Source organism: Mobula hypostoma, chromosome 7 (genome assembly GCF_963921235.1).
Source record: "Mobula hypostoma chromosome 7, sMobHyp1.1, whole genome shotgun sequence".
Lineage (NCBI taxonomy): Eukaryota > Metazoa > Chordata > Chondrichthyes > Myliobatiformes > Myliobatidae > Mobula > Mobula hypostoma.
In genome coordinates this window covers 81,955,665-81,971,875 of record NC_086103.1, presented here as the reverse complement: position 1 = coordinate 81,971,875, position 16,211 = coordinate 81,955,665, and the positions used below count along the sequence as shown (strand labels likewise).

At 43.6% G+C, this 16,211-nt stretch overlaps 1 protein-coding gene across 1 annotated transcript in view; it reads left to right on the top strand.

Moving 5' to 3' along the window:
• LOC134349915 (hemicentin-2-like) overlaps window positions 1–16,211 on the top strand; it is a 149,473-nt gene that overhangs the window by 126,872 nt on the left and 6,390 nt on the right. Inside the window, exons 16-18 of the mRNA XM_063054873.1 lie at window positions 7,102–7,197; window positions 10,504–10,565; window positions 13,036–13,236. Of these exons, the coding sequence (XP_062910943.1) occupies window positions 7,102–7,197; window positions 10,504–10,565; window positions 13,036–13,236 (359 nt within the window). The remainder of the gene's footprint in view (window positions 1–7,101; window positions 7,198–10,503; window positions 10,566–13,035; window positions 13,237–16,211) is intronic.

Sequence of the window (16,211 nt, the reverse complement as noted above, 5' to 3'; positions counted from 1 at the left end):
GTTCGTAGGGATATTAATTTATGTAGACCCAAAACATTACAGACACGGGAATCTAGAGAAAAAAATCTGTTAAAAGCATTCAGAAGGTTGAGCAACATCTGTGGGTGGAAAGGAATTATGCACATTGATGTGAAATATCAGAATCAGAATCATAGAAACATAGAAACATAGAAAATAGGTGCAGGAGTAGGCCATTCGGCCCTTCAAGCCTGCACGGCCATTTATTATGATCATGGCTGATCATCCAACTCAGAACCCTGCACCAGCCTTCCCTCCATACCCCCTGATCCCTGTAGCCACAAGGGCCATATCTAACTCCCTCTTAAATATAGCCAATGAACTGGCCTCAACTGTTTCCTGTGGCAGAAAATTCCACAGATTCACCACTCTCTGTGTGAAGAAGTTTTTCCTAATCTCAGTACTAAAAGGCTTCCCCTTTATCCTCAAACTGTGACCCCTCGTTCTGGACTTCCCCAACATGGGGAACAATCTTCCTGCATCCAGCCTGTCTAATCCCTTTAGGATTTTCTACGTTTCAATCAGATCCCCCCTCAATCTTCTAAATTCCAATGAGTACAAGCCTAGTTCATCCAGTCTTTCTTCATATGATAGTCCTGCCATCCCAAGAATCAATCTGGTGAACCTTCTTTGTACTCCCTCTATGGCAAGGATGTCTTTCCTCAGATTAGGGGACCAAAACTGCACACAATACTCCAGGTGTGGTCTCACCAAGGCCTTGTACAACTGCAGTAGTACCTCCCTGCTCCTGTACTCGAATCCTCTCGCTATAAATGCCAGCATACCATTCGCCTTTTTCACCGCCTGCTGTACCTGCATGCCCACTTTCAATGACTGGTGTATAATGACACCCAGGTCTCGTTGCACCTCCCCTTTTCCTAATCGGCCACCATTCAGATAATAATCTGTTTTCCTATTTTTGCCACCAAAGTGGATAACTTCACATTTATCCACATTAAATTGCATCCGCCATGAATTTGCCCACTCACTCAACCTATCCAAGTCACCCTGCATCCTCTTAGCATCCTCCTCACTGCTAACACTGCCGCCCAGCTTCGTGTCATCCGCAAACTTGGAGATGTTGCATTTAATTCCCTCATCCAAGTCATTAATATATATTGTAAACAACTGGGGTCCCAGCACTGAGCCTTGCGGTACCCCACTAGTCACTGCCTGCCATTCTGAAAAGGTCCCATTTATTCCCACTCTTTGCTTCCTGTCTGCTAACCAATTCTCTATCCACATCAATACCTTACCCCCAATACCATGTGCTTTAAGTTTGCACACTAATCTCCTGTGTGGGACCTTGTCAAAAGCCTTTTGAAAATCCAAATATACCACATCCACTGGTTCTCCCCTATCCACTCTACTAGTTACATCCTCAAAAAATTCTATGAAATTCATCAGACATGATTTTCCTTTCACAAATCCATGCTGACTTTGTCCGATGATTTCACCGCTTTCCAAATGTGCTGTTATCACATCTTTGATAACTGACTCCAGCAGTTTCCCCACCACCGACGTTAGGCTAACCGGTCTATAATTCCCTGGTTTCTCTCTCCTTCCTTTTTTAAAAAGTGAGGTTACATTAGCCACCCTCCAATCCTCAGGAACTAGTCCAGAATCTAACGAGTTTTGAAAAATTATCACTAATGCATCCACTATTTCTTGGGCTACCTCCTTAAGCACTCTGGGATGCAGACCATCTGGCCCTGGGGATTTATCTGCCTTTAATCCCTTCAATTTACCTAACACCGCTTCCCTACTAACGTGTATTTCGCTCAGTTCCTCCATCTCACTGGACCCTCTGTCCCCTACTATTTCTGGAAGATTATTTATGTCCTCCTTACTGAAGACAGAACCAAAGTAATTATTCAATTGGTCTGCCATGTCCTTGCTCCCCATAATCAATTCACTTGTTTCTGTCCATAGGGGACCTACATTTGTCTTTACCAGTCTTTTCCTTTTTACATATCTATAAAAGCTTTTACAGTCAGTTTTTATGTTCCCTGCCAGTTTTCTCTCATAATCTTTTTTCCCCTTCCTAATTAAGCCCTTTGTCCTCCTCTGCTGAACTCATGTTTAATATCATTGGCATAGGGCATGAAATGTGAATTAGAGTAAGTATATAAAATTATTAAATTATATAAGTAGTGCAAAAATAGAAATTAAAAAGTAGTGAGGTACTGTTCATGGGTGCAATGCACTTTCAGGAAATCAGATGGCAGAGGGGAAGAAGTTGTTCCTGAATTGTTGAGCGTTTTACTTTAGGCTTCTGCACCTCCTTCCTGACGGTAACAATGAGAACAAGGCATGACCTGGGTGATGGAGGAGGGGGGTCCATAATAATGGATGCCACCTTTTTAAGAGATGAAATTTATAATTTCATCTCCTCAAAGTTGCTGCTCAACCTGTTAAGTTCTGTTCAGTAGTCTGATATTAATTTATGAAACAGTGTACTGAAGTGCATAGAGGAGGAGGATCAGGGTGGAACTACAGGGTGTCATTTGCTACACTCACAACACGCTGGAGGAACTCAGCAGGTCGGGCAGCATCCATGGAAACGATGAGTCAACGTTACGGGCCAGAACCCTGCGTGGCAACCAGGAGATCCTGTCTGTTGTGGCGGACGGAGTGGAGGTACTCGACAAAGCGGTCCCCCAATCTGCGTCGGGTTTCACCGATGTAGAGGAGGCCGCACCAGGAGCACCGGATGCAATAGATGACACCAACAGACTCACAAGTGAAGTGTTGCCTCACCTGGAAGGACTGTTTGTGGCCCTGAATGGTGGCAAGAGAGGAGGTGTAGCACTTATGTTTACAGGGATAAGTGCTGGGTGGGAGATCCGTGGGGAGGGACGTGTGGATCAGGGAGTCGCGGAGGGAACAATCCCTGTGGAAAGTAGAGAGGGGTGGAGAGGGAAAGATGTGCTTAGTGGTGGGGTCCTGTTGAAGGTGGCAGAAGTTGCGGAGGATAATGTGCTGGATCCGGAGGGTGGTGGGGTGGTAGGTGAGGACAAGGGGAACTCTGTCCCTGTTGTGGTGGCAGGAGGATGGGGTGAGGGCCAAAGTGCGGGAAATGGAGGAGATGTGGGTGAGGGAATCATTGATGATGGCAGAAGGGAAACCACAATCCTTAAAAAAAGAGGACATTGGAGATCCAAACAACACACATCGAAGTTGCTGGTGAACGCAGCAGGTCAGGCAGCATCTCTAGGAAGAGGTACAGTCGACGTTTCAGGCCGGGACCCTTCACCAGTCCTGACGAAGGGTCCCGGCCTGAAATGTAGACTGTACCTCTTCCTAGCGATGCTGCCTGACCTGCTGTGTTCACCAGCACCTTTGATGTGTGTTGTTTGAATTTCCAGCATCTGCAGAATTCCTCGTGAGGACATTGGAGATGCCCTGGAACGGAAAGCCTCATTCTAGGAGCAGATGCGGTGGAGACAGAGGAACTGGGAATAGGGAATGGCATTTTTGCATATGGCAGGGTGGGAAGAGGTACAGTCGAGGTAGTTATGAGAGTCAGTAGGCTTGTAAAAGATGTCAGTGGACAATCTGTCTCCAGAGATGGAGACCGGGAGGTTGAGAAAGGGGAGGGAAGTGTCCGAGATAGACCAAGTGAATTTGAGGGCTGGGTGGAAGTTTGAAGTAAAGTCAATGAAATTGACGAGCTCAGCATGGGTGCCGGAAGCAGCAGCAATGTAGTCATCAATGTAGCAAAGGAAAATTTGGAGAGCAGTACCAGAATAGGTTTGGAGCACAGAGTGTTCCACATAACCAAAGAAGAGGCAGGCATAGCTGGGGCCCATGCGAGTGCCCATAGCTACACCCTTGGTCTGAAGAAAGTGGGAAGAGCCAAAAGAGAAGTTATTAAGTGTGAGTACCAGTTCCGCCAACCGGGGGAGGGTAGTGGTGGGCCCCAAACAGTCCTTCCAGGTGAGGCAACACTCACTTGTGAGTCTGTTGGGGTCATCTATTGCATCTGGTGCTCCCGGTGCAGCCTCCTCTATATCGGTGAAACCCAACACAGATTGGGGGACCGCTTCGTCGAGCACCTCTGCTCCGCCCGCCAAAACAGACAGGATCTCCCAGTAGCCACCCACTTCAACTCTGCTTCCCACTCCCATTCAGATATGTCCATACATGGCCTCACCTACTGCCATGATGAGGCTAAACTCGGGTTGGAGTAGCAATACCTCATATACCGTCTAGGTAGTCTCCAGCCCCTTGGTATGAACATAGAATTCTCCAACTTCCGGTAATTCCCTCCCCCTCCCTTCCCCTATCCCTATTTCACTCTGCCCCCTCCCTCAGCTGCCTATCACCCCTCTCATCGTTCCGCCTCCTTCTACTACCCATTGTGTTTTCCCCTATTCCTTCTTCACCTTTCCTGCCTATCACCTCCTTGCTTCCCCTCCCCCACCCCTTTATCTTTCCCCTTACTGGTTTTTCACCTGGAACCTACCAGCCTTCTCCTTCCCACCCTCCCCCCACCTTCTTTATAGGGCCTCTGCCCCTTCCCTCTTCAGTCCTGACAAAGAGTTCCGGCCCGAAACGTTGACTGATTGTTTCTATGGATGCTGCCCCACCTGCTGAGTTCCTCCAGCATGTTGTGAGTGTTGCTTTGACTCCAGCATCTGCAGAGTATTTTGTGTTTAGGGTGTCATTTACACTGATATTATCAGAAGACCTTTGGGTCTGTTTCTTACACTTCTGCAATGATGAAAGTTTAAAAGTATGAATTTTAGATGAAAGAGCAGCAACTACATTTTTAAACAGTTTGCTTTATGCCAGTCAGCCAATCTTCTGTCCATGCTTCTATCCAATCTTCTATTCCATCCTATTGTCTCTGCCTGCTCCTGCCTCACTGAACCATATCCTCATACCTCAACTTCATTCTATCCCCCTTGGTTCAGTCCATTCCCACCTACATCCACAACATATCCCATGCTCTCAGTCTCCTCACTAACTTTCAATTTCCTGATCCTGACTGCCTCATTTTCAGTCCAGTCCGTATACACTTCTACCACCGTGCACCCCCCCCCCATCAAGAAGGCCTTAATAAGTCCCCACTTCTTCCTCAATAAAAGAACCAAACAGTTCCCCTCCAACACTACTGTCTGGCAGAACTGTCCTGACACTCAACAAACGTTCCTTTGGCTCCTCCCACAATCTCCAGAGGCAAAGAGTGCCAATGGGCCCCAGCTACGCTGTATTTTGTTGGCTACATAGAATAGTCCATGTTCCAAGCCTTCCTTGGTAATACTCCCCTAATCTTCCTCTGCTACATTGACGACTGCATTGGTGCTGCTTCATGCACCCACACTGAGCTCATCAATTTCATCGACTTTGCCTCCAACTTCCACCCTGCCTTTGAATTCACTTGGTCCATTTCTAACCCAACCTTCCCTTTTCTCAATCTCCCTGTCTCTATCTCTGGAGTCAAGCTACCAACCAACATCTTTTATAAGCCTACCAATTCCCATGGTTACCTTAACTATATCTCTTCCCAATGTGTCTCCTGTAAAAATGCTATTCCCTTTTCTCTGTTCCTTCATCTCCACTGCCTCTGTTCCCAGGATGCAGCTTTCCTTTCCAGGACATCAGAGATGTCCTCCTTCTTTAAAGAATGGGGTTTCCATTCCTCCAAAATTGATGCTGCCCTCACCCGCAAAACTGATGCTGCCCTCCTCCATTTCCTAAATATCCACACTCACCCCATAATCCTGCAGCCTTAACAGTGATAGAGTTCCTCTTGTCCTTACCTACCACCCCATGAGCTTCCAAATCCAACATATCATTCTCCACAGTTTCCGCCACCTCCAAAAGATCCTACCACCAAATACATCTTTACCTAACCACGCCCCACAACCCCGCTTTCTGCAGGGATCGCTCTCTCCATTGTTCCCTTGTCCATTCATCCCTCCCCACTGATCTCCCTCCTGGCACTTATCTCTGCAAGCAGCTACTCATGGCCATTCACCTCCTTCCTCACCTCCATTCGGGGCCCCAAACAGTCCTTCCAGGTGAAGCAGCATTTCACCTGTGAACCTGCTGGGGTCACTTATTGTGTCCTGTGCTCCTAATGCAGCCTCCTCTACATTAGTGTGACCTGATATAAATTGGGGGACACAGCATCGAGCACCTCCACTCTATCAGCAAGAAGTGGAACTTCCCGGTGGCCAAACATTTTATTCCCATTCCAACATGTCAGTCCATGGCCTCCTCTTTTGCCACTATAGGGCCACCCTCAGGATGGAGCAGAAACACCTTATATTCCGACTAGGTATGCTTCCAACCTGATGGCATGAATATCAATTCTGCTTCCAGTATAAAAAAAGTTCCCTTGCTCTCCCGTCTTCTTCTTCTTCTATTCACCACTCTGGCCTCTTACCTCTTCTCACCTACTCCTGGGTCCGCTCTTCCTATCACCTACCCTATCGTCCCCTCCTCCTTCCCTTTCTCCTCTGGTCCACTCTTCCCTCCTATCAGATTCCTTCTTTTCCAGCCCTTTACCTTTCCTACCCACCTGGCTTCACCTAGCACCTTCCAGCTGTCCTTCTTCCCTTGCTCCCATCTTCCTACTCTGACATCTTCCCCATTCATTTCCAGTCCTGAAGGAGGGTCTCAGCCCAAAACAGCGAGTGTTTATTTGTTTCCATTGATGCTACCTGACATGCTGAGTTCTTCCAGTGGGTATATGCTCTCTCTTTCCTTTTATACACCCTTGGAATTCCCTTGTCAGCCACGCTTGCTTTATCCTCCCTTTAGAATACTCATTCAATAAGTGCAATAGTATAGGGGATAGAATTAAGAGCAGTCTACATTCAGCAAGGTAGGAGTGGGGAGCAGAAAGGATATGGAACTGGTGAGAGGGAGAAGGCAGCTTCAGTAGAGTTAAAGACAGTTGCTTATATGGAGGAGAAGTAGCAACATGCATTGTTTGAACCTAAAGTTCAATGTGAACACAAATTTACTGAATCACTTAACATTCAGTAAGGTGGGGAAGCAAATGCAACAGCAGGTTTTCTGCACTATTATGGCAACAAATATTGAAGTATGTTTCGTTGGCTGATGCAGGTGCCATCTTACCAACAGTCATTGCAGGATCCATAGTCGCTACACTTCTCCTGTTTGCCATTTGGCTCTGGAGACAAAAGAAATATTTGTTCAGAGGTAAGTTCCCTGCTACCATTTGCTAATTGTTGGAATAATTCACCACAGGAGGAAGCCAGTGAGTCTATTAGGTCTATACTTGCTCCACAAAGGAGTTACCCCCTCACCTGTCTCTGTTGCTGTTCATTCACCTCCTTCTTTCTTATCACCTCAGATCTTGGTGCCCTAATCTATCTAATTCAATTTTAGTAAATTTATTCCATAACAATTTATCTTTTTCTCCAGATATTTCTTTCTCACACCTTGATGGGACTAATTCTAGTTCAGCTGGTCCAGATCATGCTGCAAGTTTTGAATGTCTTTGTTGCTATCCACTATATCCTCAGTCTTGGTGTCATCTGCAAATCTGCTGATCCAGTTTTCCACATTATCATCCTGATCATTGAAATAGATGACAAACAACAATGGACTCAGCGTTGATCCCTGAGGCACACGACTAGTCACAGGCCTCCAGTCAGAGAAGCAATTGTCTACAACCATTCTTTGCCTTCCAGAGGACACTTTTTGTTCCTTGCTATCCTTTTGCTCTTAATATCTCTGTAGAAGCCCTTAGGATTCTTCTTCGCCTTATGTGCTTCAGCAACCTCATGTCCTTTTTTAGCCCTCCTCATTTCTTTCTTAAGTGTTCACTTGCATTTCTTATATAACCTAAGTACCTCATTTGTTCCTGCCTGCCTATACCTGCTCTGTACCTCCTTCTTTTTCTTAACCAGGGTAACAATATCTCTTGCAAACAAAGGTTCCCTAAACCTGTTATCCTTGTCTTTTATTCTTACAGGAACATACAAAATTTGTACTCTCAAAGTTTCACTTTTGAAGGCCCCCCACTTACCATGTACGCCTTTGCCAGAAAACAACCTGTCCCAATCTACACTTGCTAGATTCCTTCTGATACCATGAAAATTGGCCTTTCTCGAATTTAATCCAAGGACCAGATCTATTCTTTTCCAAAATGGTTTTGAATATAATAGCATTGTGATCATTAGTTGCAAAGCATTCCCCTACACAAACTTCTGTCACCTGACCTGTCTTTTTCCTTAATGGGAGATCTAGTATTGCACTCTCTCTAGTTTGGACTTCTATGTAACGATTATGGAAACTTTCCTGAACACATTTGACATACTCTTTCCCATTGACCTCTTTTATAGTATGGGAGTCTCTGTCGATATGTGGAAAGTTAAAATCACCTACTATCTCAGCTTTATATTTCAAAGTTCAAAGTTTCTTGCAACAGTCTATGATCTATCCACAAATTTGCTTTTCTAAATTCTGCAGGCTGTTGAGTGGTCTATACTATAGTCCTATTATTATGGTCATACCTTTCTTCTTCCTCAATTCTACCCAACAAGCCTCATTAGATGAGCTCTCCATTCTGTCCTGACGGAGCACTGCCAGGATATTTTCCCTGACTAGTAATTCCACCTGTCCCACATTAAGCCCTTCTGTTCTATCATGTCTAAAACAACAGAACGCCAGAACATTCCTCCTGCAACCAAGTCTCAGTAATGGCTACAATGTCATAATTCCACATAGTGATCCATGCCCTAAGCTCATCCACCTTTCCTGCAGTACTCTTTGCATTGAAATATGTGCAGCTCAGAACATTAGTCCCACCAAGCTCAACCTTTTTATTCCTAACCCTGTATGTAGGCTTAAGGATATCTTTCTCTACAACCACTCCACAATCTATTCTGGTTCTCTGGCTTCCAATCCCCTGCAATTCTAGTTTAAACAGCACTAGCAAACCTTCCCGCCAGGGTATTGGTCCCCCTCCTGCTGAGGTGCAAACCATCCTTTCTGCACAGGTACCACCTTCTGTGGAAGGGAGCCCAATAATCCAAAAATCTGAAGCTCTCCCTCATGCATGTTGAAAATTGTATGATCTTCCTATTTGTGGCCTTACTAGCACAAGCCACGTGTAGAAATCCTGAGATCACAGCCTTGGGGTTTCTGTCACTGGGGGAGGTAACAAACTATCCACAAATGTCATTCTCGTCCACAGAACCTCCTCTCTCTTCCTCTAACTAATGAATCCCCTATTGCTACAGCTCGGCTTTCCTTCTGAGCCACAGAGCCAGATTTAGTGCCAGAGACCTGACTGCTGTAGCTTTCCTCTGCTAGGTCATTCCCCCCTCCATATCAGTATACCTATAGTTGTGGGGAAATAGCCATAGGGGTACTCTGCACTGTGTGCCTATTCTCTTTTCCCCTTCTGACACGTCACTTAGTTACCTGTGTCCTGCAGCTTGGACGTAATTACCTCCCTGTATGTCCTGTCTATCACCCCCTCAGCCCCCTGAATGATGGAGAGATCATTCCGTTCCAGCTGCAACTCATGCAGGTCTGTCAGAAACTGAAGCTGGATGCACTTCTTGCAAGTGTAGTCATCAGGGACACTGGATGTCTCACTGCCTTCCCACATACCTCAGGAGAAGCATTCCAGTATCCTGACTGGCTCTTCCACTGCTCTAAATGTGTAATAAGAAAGAATGAAAGACTAAATAACAAAAAAAATCTACCTTCTGCCTATGCCTCTTCTCGCTGGAGCCTCAACTTCCCACTCCAACACAGGCCCATGCACACAATGGCCACTCCACTTAAACCTAACTTCTTTATATTGGTTCTTGCCAACTGCCTAATTATAAACAATCCAATGTCTCCTCAGGAATTGTTGATCACAAAATGTGTGACTGCCCCCACTCACTTCTTTTAAACTCTCTCTCCCTCTATGCAATCTAATAACTCCCCAGGACTGTGGCACATAAAATATGTCATTAAAATGATATAGAATTATATTATGTGACAAAATGTGTTGTATTATCTGCAGGGGTATGATAATAAATGTACCAACAAACTGGATAAATTAAAAGAGAGAACAGTATACTAGTGAGTGGGAGGGGATAGAGTCCCACATCACCTAGTGAGCCAGAGGCCAAACGATTGGAAATTCCATTTGAATTATTAGAGTTTTACTCTAATTTCAAAATGTTATCATAAAAATGTAAGAGAACTAATTATGCAAAGCAAGATTTCATTAATTATTCAAGGTCAGATCATTTCAACGTTGGCTGTGGAATAAGTGTGCAGGAGTCTGGGGAGAAATTCACTTCCATGGAACCATTTTCTTCACTGAGACATCATACAGAATTTTGTTTTAAGCTGTATCACCCAGTGACCTTAGAGCCTTTTTACTAACCACTGGAGTTACCACCTCAACCACAAGGTGTGAGACTTGAACCCCTGACTTTCAGTCAAAAATAAAAGTTTGCCATGGCTTACAGATCTTTCTCTTTTTTTCATCCCCAGGTAAAAATCTGGAATGTGATTCTCAACCTGTCATCCACATGGAGATGCAGGATCTGACAGAGGTTAGTGAAGTTGTTGCTCCTCTGATGAAATGTGTTCTTGCAGGAGACTGTTTGTAGAAGGGCTAAACTGACTAGCAAATGGCTTTCAATCCAGGTAAATGCATATTGGGTAGAGTTTATAGAATGGGAGGGCCCTGGGGAATATGATGGAAGAGAGGAACCTCTGAGTTAAAGTGAATAGTTTGCCAAAAGTGGCATCAGACTTTGATAGGGTGGTGAAGAAGGTATTTGGCATGTTGGCCTTGATCATTGAGAACAATGAATATAGTAATGGAAGTTATGTTGCACTTGATTCTCTGTAGAACACAATCATGAGGATCCCACTTGCACTTGGCCTTCCCAATGGCCTTTGTTCCTCCTACTGTTTAAACAGTACTTTCATCTGATTCAAAAGCTGGAATTTTAATCCTTGCCATCAATTAAAGACAGCAGATAGAGTTGCTTCCTCACAGCTCTAGGGACCTGTATTCAATCCTGGCCTCGTGTCATCTGTGTGTTCTTCGTGTGATGGTGTGGACCTTCAACCACATCCCAATGATGGCTTCTGTAAATTACTATTCTGTGTAAGTTAATAGTTAAAAAGAATCTAAAAGGAGTTGATGCATATGTGAGCAAGAGAGTAAGATGAAGGGGTCCAGGTGAATTAGCAGAGCGAGAGTAAGACAAGTGGGATTGCTACACTGTGCTGAACAAGTATCATAAAGTCATAGTCATACATCATGTAAACAGGCTCTATGGCTCAAATCATTTGTGCTGACTGTGTTGTCTGGTGAGCTTGTCCATTTGCCTTCATTTGCCCCATAGTCCTCTACATCTCTCCTATCTATGTACTTATCTAATTCACTTTTAACTGTTACTAATATGCCCACCTCACCCGCTACAATATTTCTGGCAGCTTAATCCAAATACGCTCTGCATTTTATGTGAAGAAGCTGTACCTGATGGCTTTCTTCAATGTCTCATCTCTGATCTTAAACTACACCCTCCAGTTTTTCGCATTCTCTCTCTGGGGTAAAAAATACTATGTGTCTTCACCCTGTCTGTGTCCCTCATCATTTTATATACCCCTATCAAATCATTCATCAATCTCCTACAATCCAGGGAATAAAACTACACAGCCTTTCCTTCTGACTCAGAGCCCCAAGTCCAGGCAACATCCTGGTAAATATTTTTTGCACTTTTTCTAGTTTAGTAACTACTTTCCTATAACAAGATGACAAAACCTGTACTGAGCACTCCAGGTGCAGCCTCACCTATGTCTTATATTAAGTTATGCAACATAACTTTCCGATTTCTATATTCACTGTTCTGAAAGATGAAGGCAAACATATCAGGTAACTTGTTCACCACCTTATCTAACTGTGATGCAACCTTTAGCAAACTATGTACTTTAACTCTGAGGTTCCTCTCTTCCATAATACTCCCCAGGGCCCTCCCATTCTACCCTGGCTTTATATTCCAATGTCCATTTACCTGGATTAAAAGTGATTTGCTAGTCCTCAGACCACATACCTAATTAATCAAGATCCTCTTTATTTTCCCATAACCTTCCACACTATCTACAACACCACCTATTTTAGTACCATCCACAAAATTATTAACCATGCTTTATACACTCACATCCAAACCATATATAAAAATTAGAAACAAATTAGACCACTGTCCCTTGTAGCACACTACTAGATACAGGTCTCCAGTCTGAGAAACAACCCTCAACCATCACCCTCTGCTTCCTACCTCTGAGCCAAATATGAATTCAATCTGCTATATCACCCTGGGTTGAGCCTTCCAGAGTAGCCAAAGTACCTTGTCAAAGGTGGGTGCGGTAGTTAATTAAATAACCAGGTTGGTAATCTGGAGGACTGCACCAACAGTCCAGAGTCCTGAATTTATATCCCACAACGCCAGTTATGTCTCCCATGATTTACAATGGGGAAATTTTCTGTTGGATCATTCAACAGGCTACATGCCACAAATTTCCTGAACCCATTCATATTGAATGGGAAGTGTATGGCTATATGGAAAAAATTGGTTAAAATAAACTTTTTAATTATTTGTGTTTTTAACGTTTTAGTTAAGTTGGCATGTTTTATGTTAATTCTGTTTCCTATTCTTTCAATAGTTTAATAACTTAAAAGCTCTGGTAATTGTCCATTTTAGTGACAGTGAGGACTATATGAGCCTTTGACAGTTGAGAAAAATGGAGAGGGGTTTGGTTGGATGTCAAGGGTTTCCAGAGTTTCATGGAAAGGTTTTGTTTCTAACTCTTATTGCATTGATTGAGGTCATTTTGCTGCCGCGAGCTTCCTGCTGTCTTCAGAACCAACAGAGGCATAAGAGATGGTAAGTTTGAGGGGAATAGGGAAAACAGATAGTAGTTGTATGTGACGAGACCCTCTCAGAAAAATACAGGCCCTTGCTTTGAAAATTGCATGAGTGCTTTAAAATGTTGCCCTTATCTCATTTGCAGATCACACAAACGAGTAATTCTGTCATTAGTGGTGTGTACGACAACTTGTTTATGTCGAAAAGAGGGGAAAGGAAATGGAAATTTTCTAGGAAAAACTCTGGAAATTCCTTGCACTATGCTTCCCTACAATTTGTCTATAAGCATAAGGGCCGAAAAGCAGCAAGACCCAACTCAGAACAAGCCGAACTTGGTGATGCACAGGTAACTTCCTTTCCATGTATCTCAAGGAATACCTCACTAGAATCATATCATAGAGATTGTCAAGTCTAGCATGGGACATAAGGCTATGGGCTATCTCCACCTCAAGCCGCCATCATCTCTGTTCATTCCAATCTCACTGATTAATGTTGTTATCTTATACATATCTATGACACTTGCTTCAAATGCTTGATGTGATGGTGGAAAACATATCTTGACCAATCAAGGAAAAATGAATTCTCCTGAATTCCTCATTGATTTTTTGTGATGGTTACCTCAAATATATCATTGCAAAATATGGACTTCAGCATAGCTGAGAGCTTCTTCTCAGCAGCTTCTTTATGAAATCTTACCTTGAGGTCATCCATGTGGATTTTTAAAATTTTCTTATCATTGAAAACTGGTTTCATCTTTAAAATTCTTTTTAGTGCATCTATTTTTGTATCACATGGATAGTAATAGTGCATAGTGCCCTAGATGTTTTCCCTTCAAAGTTCTAGATTAGATGGTATTGCACTACATTTGAAATGTGGTGGCACCTTTTTTTGCATTTTTATGGTTTTGTTTGTCAACTTTGTTACATTGTCACATACCCCGTGACTGGTTAAAGAACCAGCAGAAATGGAAAACACCTTGGAGTCCAGTATTGCTATTAACTAATGGTATTTATTAGTTACTACACAATATAGTAATATAAATGCAGATAAATCAAATGGGTTATCAATGAATATATGTATATATATATATAAGTGTGGAAATATATGAAAATCAATATTCTTCAAGTCTAGGGGTAAATAGATAGTCTTACGATGATGAGTAAAGTTCAGTTTAGTTTGTGGTATTGAGTTAAGTAGTGATGGAAAGAGAGAGAGGGAGAGATTTGAGTCTTCAGGTGAGCTGACACCGTCGATCTTCCTGTTGCCCTCTGAAATCCTTTAGAAGTCACCGACTGTGACCACAGACTGTTCTTCTGTGGTGGAATTATCAACCCAGGCAAGGGATGCACACACAAACAACTCCCCTCCGGTCACTCCCTTTTCACACTGCGAGAGCCACTGATCGATCCTCCAAAACCCACTTTTTCTGTGGGCACAACAAAGCTCATTCAGTGTCCAAAACCATGTGTCTGTCCGTTTATCATCTGACCTTCTACTTATCTCACCGTGCCGAATACTAACTGTCCATCAAACAGCTCCTCCCCCTCTCTCTCTGTAAGAGTACAGAAGCTGAAACCAGTGCCCTTCTAAAAATGTAAACATGCTGCAGAAAACCCATAGCATCATCCAAAGTTGTCTTCATCTCTCTCTCTCTCTTAAATACAAGATGTCGGTGTCAAATAACTCTCTCTCTCTCTTCTGAACCACTTATATTAGCTCAATAGCTACAACCGCTCAGTGAAAGTGGCTGCCCAGGTTGATAGGGTGGTTAAAAAGGCATATGGCATTCTTGCCTTTATTAGTCAAGGCAGTGAGGTCAAAATTCAGGAAGTTATTTTGCAGCATTATATAGCTCTAGTTAGGGCACATCTGGAGTATCGCATACATTTCTGGTTTCTGACATTGAGGCTATGGAAGTGCAGAAGAGATTTACCAGGATACCAGCTAGATTAGAAGGCATATGCTATAACAAGATGTTGCCCCACATAAAGCCATGATGGCCTAATTAGGACAGTTTTCCAAATGCTCATAAACCTCTCCCTAACAATTCTCTCTAGTAACCTTCTTACCACTAATGTGAGACTTGGTGGTCTATAGTTTCCTAGATTATCCTGGTTCTCTTCTTGAACAATGGAGCAATGTAGCTACTTACCAGTCCTCTGGGACCTCACCTGTGCCTAGAGAGGACACAGTAATCTCATTTCTTGCCCCTCTCAATAACCTGTAGTATATCCAATCAGGCCTTGGAGACTTATCCTAAGTGATCCTTAAGAAACCCAACATCGCATTTCTGTTACTTTTCCTTCTTTCTTTATTTCTGATATTTCATTGTTTGATAGGTTTTTTAAACAGAAGTAATTTCTTAATAGATAGATAGATATACTTTATTGATCCCGAGGGAAATTTAGGTTCGTTACAGCCGCACCAACCAAGAATAGAGCGTAAATATAGCAATACAAAAAACCCTAACAAACAAACAACAAAATGCAAACTATGCCAGATGGAAAATAAGTCCAAGACCTGTCTATTGGCTCAGGGTGTCTGATCCTCCACGGGAGGAGCTGCACGTTCGATGGCCACAGGCAGGAACGATCTCCCGTGCCACCAAGTGTTGTATCACGGTGGAATGTGGCCGAAGTCCAACAGTAAAAAGTTCAATATCCGGTGTACAAACACGTTCCTCGATTGTAATATGACCCGGATTGCACCATCTGTTGTTAACCAGAACAGTAAGCATCCAACTCCTTCACGCTTACCACTCTCAGTGCACTTCCGGTCAGCCGGAACGGTATTACCCACCGAACTCCTCTTCTCCATAAGTCTCTGTTGTCTCGACCCGGTCCTCTTTCCTCGACCTTGTGATCCCCCGCTGCACCCTCTGTGTGTTTTCCTCCAGATTTCAGCAGGGGTGTCTGCCGCTCTGCTCGCTAAACCGGCCGGCATTAACTGGTCCCATGAATACACAACGCGACTTTGCTTCTGTCCCGCGTGTCGGGATGTAACTCTCTCTACCAGCATGTTAGAGAGGGTGCAGCTTTGACATGTTCCCGTGAAAAAAAATACAAAAAATAACGTAAGTTGAAAAGTAAGAAGAAGAAAGTAAGAATAGATCGGAACAGCTGTACCAGGCTGCATGTGCGACTGGCGTATGCGCACTAAGCACTAAGAACTATTGATCAACATTTTAAATATATACCTTTTGATTATAGAGGCAATGCTAATTCATTTCACATTCAATTGATTACGTCTTCCATGGCTTCTCTCCGAATTCTATGTGGAGATACCTGGTGGCCCTACCTTAGATTTGGCCACAGTTCCTGG